At 38.0% G+C, this 3615-nt stretch overlaps 1 protein-coding gene across 1 annotated transcript; it reads right to left on the reverse strand.

The window, feature by feature from the left end:
• Positions 1-154: 154 nt before the first annotated feature.
• LOC118749818 (putative nuclease HARBI1) lies at positions 155-1915 on the reverse strand. The gene is made up of 3 exons (XM_036484591.1): positions 1627-1915; positions 809-1567; positions 155-742 (listed from the first exon to the last, which is right to left on the reverse strand). Exons 2-3 carry the CDS (start codon positions 1134-1136, stop codon positions 174-176), a joined length of 897 nt encoding a protein of 298 aa, XP_036340484.1. The 5' UTR covers positions 1137-1567; positions 1627-1915; the 3' UTR covers positions 155-173.
• Between the last annotated feature and the right edge of the window lie 1700 nt (positions 1916-3615).

The raw sequence follows: 3615 nt of genomic DNA on the forward strand, positions 1-3615 counted from the left end.
AGTCTATTTAAAAATTTTGAAATTTTGATGACAATTTTTTTAAGTTTGATTAATTTTTTTGCAATTTGTGCAAGCTTTGCAACTTTTGTTATTGTGGTTTCTGATATAGATTAAATTATATTTTAAATGAAAATTATTAAAAATAAATAAATAAACATAATACTAATGACATTTTACTGAAAAGGGACGGCACCTTGATTTAAAAAATAGTCTGTCGATTTTTCCCTTAAACGGAATGCAGCCGCGCTTGCATTACGTCGATTTGACGTTATCGAGGTCAATGGACCACCCAGATCCTCCAGATCACGGCGCCATTCTCCATTTGTTGTCACTTGTTCTGGGTCATCTGTGTCTACGAAATTTTCTGGACAGTACCATCGTTTTAGATCGTTTAGCATTACAAAGTTGTGCAAAACCAAGCACGCTAAAACGATCTTTTCGCAGTTCTCCGGACTACAATCGATGACTTTTCGAAGGACACGCCAGCGAGCAGTTAAAATCCCGAAGCTATTTTCAATTACCCGACGAGCTCGCGACAATCGGTAATTAAAAACTGTTTTGCTGCGAGTTAGTTGTACGCCAGGGTATGGCCGCATTAAATTTTCCTTCAGTGGGAATGCCGCGTCGGCGACAAAAAAATGTGGAAATTCTTCCATCGATCCTCTCCATAACGGCGTTTTTGGTGGTAGTGGCAAACTATTGCTCAGCAGCGCCCGTCCAAATGCTGTTTGCTGGAAAACACCTTGAAATAAAACAAACAAATTTAAAATGAGTAAATGCCAATTCCTTTAAAATATTTTTGTGTTACCTCCATCACTTTGTCCTCCGAAGCTTCCAATGCTAGCGGATGTAAATGTGTACTTGGCGTCGCAGGTAGCCATTAAAACTATACTATAAAATTTTTTATAATTAAAGTACAGCGAGCCAGAATTCTTCGGACAAGTGATGGCTATGTGTTTCCCGTCAATGGCTCCTACACAATTTGGCATATTCCACATTCTGGAAAAGTCGTCCGCAATGTCTTTATATTGCGCCAAAGTGGGTTCGCTGAGATATACTGGAGACAAAGTGGTCCATATAATCTCGCAGGTCTCTAACACAATATTCCGAACAGTGGTTTTTCCCATCTTGTGCATTGAAGCGATGATTTCGAACGACGTTCCATGTGTGAGGTACCTACAAAAAAAATTGTTATTATAATGTAATGAATATCTAGCATTCGCCTTTAACTTACATCAGTGTTATCGCAAGGCGCTCTTCTGGAGAGATTTGTTTCTTGGGTCTTTCCAGAAACGGATTTAGCAACGTTTGCAATAAATCGTACACCGGGCGGTTCATCCTGGTTAAAAGAAAAATCTTGCTGTCGTGGGATTTGCATTTCAAGAACACTTTCCTGAAGTATCCATTCAATTTCCGATCCCTATTTACTGGATGAACCGCCCAGCGCCGTACTCGCCTCGATTCTTGCCGTTTCTTTTGAAGACGGCAAATATTTAAAAATGCCAAATCGAGGAAGTCTTCTTCCATTTGTCCATCAGGCCACATGGTGTATTAATCAAGAAAACACCTGTAGGAGTATGTTTAATTATTATTAAGTGTACTTAATTTGCCAAATTAGTTACTTACTCTTTGAACAACTTTTCCTGTCAGAAAACAAATTAATTAATAAATCGATATTTCGCAAACAGCTGATTTTGAAGTATAATGTGCGATATGCGGAGTATAACCACTCCCCTGTTTCACATGCGCTGCTTGATTATGCCCTGCCTTGCTATGTTAGTATAACCAGCGCTTTAGCCCGCTTGGCCAACTGTGCAACTGATAGGGATAGAATGTATTAACACTAATAAGCCGAGTGCTCGAGTCGGAAATTAAGTAAACGGTACGCATGCGCAGACAACGTAGATGTCTCACTTTCTCTCACACAGAGGCTGTGTGAGGAAATTATTTAATCCTGGCGATCCTAATCAGGATAATGAGATAAATTTATGAAATTATTATATTGTCGCTGATTCTTGATAAGTGTACAAAGTTTGAATTAAATCTTTCCGTTTAAAGTGGGTCAAAATCGAGTCCAAAGGAGTCGGTTACAAACATACATACATACAAACGAACAGGTGAAGCTAATAAAAGGGTGTTAAAAATAAGAAGCATGGAAGAAACTGATGGAGAAGTAGACAAAACTTCCACGATAGAAACTGTACAAAATATCACGGCATACAAGCCTGCTACAGACGGGAATTGCAAAAAATACGGAAAAGTGAGAAATCTGGAGCAGGCTCTGAAGATGTATATGTGCCCACGTTGTGGTACTTTGAAAATTAAGAATTATTGCGGGACCAAGAATTGCAGCTTGAGGGCTTTTCGACGATGGAAGATTCTTTGGAAGCATATTTACGAAAGTTAAGTGTAGTTTTGCATTTTAAATATGGTTTTTTTTCAGTTTCAGTTTTAGTAAACTATTGTTAGAATTTTAGCTTTAAATGCACACTGTTTACGCCTCAGGCCTAAATTCGAACATATTAAGTGCAACCTTAATGTTTAACTTTCTGTTGACGTTACGATGTCATACCACCAGCTAATCGCCCCTTCGCCGAACGGGTAACTCTACTTAGGTTTCGCTTTTGTTTAATAAACAGTTGGAGAGCTTAACGTCAAAAAAATAGACTACTCACTTCTTTTGCGAGACTACAAGGTAGAGGGCAGGTTCCAGCAACCACACTCCATCAATTCTTCGAAGGTAATCTGTAAACTATACATATATAACTACATATTTCATACATATATATTAGAATCTTAATAAAGATTGAATTATATTCTAATACTACGTTATCGATTCCCTTTTTTTCTATTTAAACATCGGTGTGAACGTCCAACATATTCTTACCACGACGTTCCGCCGATGTTTATTGGTTCTTTATCGCCGAGCGATTAATAACCACGGTTGCCACATTTGGTCACTTGTGACCAAAATAGGTAACTTTTTGAGTGCTTGGTAACTTGGCAACTTTTTTTTATTTTGGTAAGTTTGCCGTGTATAAAGTCACACTAAGTAAAGTTGGATGAATTTGATAGATTGAACTGTGGTTGTGTGTAGCGCTGACAACACTACTAGAAACAGTTGCGTTGATCAGGCAACACAGCGCTAAGCAAAAATAACTAATATCATCATTTATTGTGATATTTGGATCGTGATCCATATTGATGTATTTCAAAATAGTGATGGATCGCGCGGGAATGTTATATGTTCAATATTTATCGCTTCAGTATTTAAATGTAGTTGTGTCGAGACGTTTAAAGTCCAATAGATGAAGCCTGGAAATCTTATCTTAATATTATTTTATTGAAAATCATCTTTACTTTTTATTATCAGCCGAATTCTGAATACTCCCTGGGAGTTTGTTCTCCGGGAATTTGCTTCTCCCGAGAAAGAAATCCTCCAATAATAAACTCCCAGGGAGTAGCGTTTTCCCCGAAAATTGGGGAGGAGGAAATTGGAACTTCCAAGGAGCTCTATTACACTTTTTTGACAGCTCAACTCCGTCAGTTTGTGCGGTGTATTTGGGATCTTTAGCGCTTCGGTATATGCACTCAAGTCGAGTTCTTAAATAATTT

This window comes from Rhagoletis pomonella, unplaced genomic scaffold (assembly GCF_013731165.1).
Source record: "Rhagoletis pomonella isolate Grant_MI unplaced genomic scaffold, Rhpom_1.0 Rhpom_scaffold_00057, whole genome shotgun sequence".
NCBI lineage: Eukaryota > Metazoa > Arthropoda > Insecta > Diptera > Tephritidae > Rhagoletis > Rhagoletis pomonella.

Excerpts from the sequence above, each read along its gene's own strand:
- LOC118749818 (XM_036484591.1), bottom strand. The coding sequence starts at position 1,136 with ATGCACAAGATGGGAAAAACCACTGTTCGGAATATTGTGTTAGAGACC. Across the intron at positions 743-808 it reads CGGAGGACAAAGTGATGGAG|GTGTTTTCCAGCAAACAGCA; the intron begins GTAACACAAAAA and ends TTTTATTTCAAG.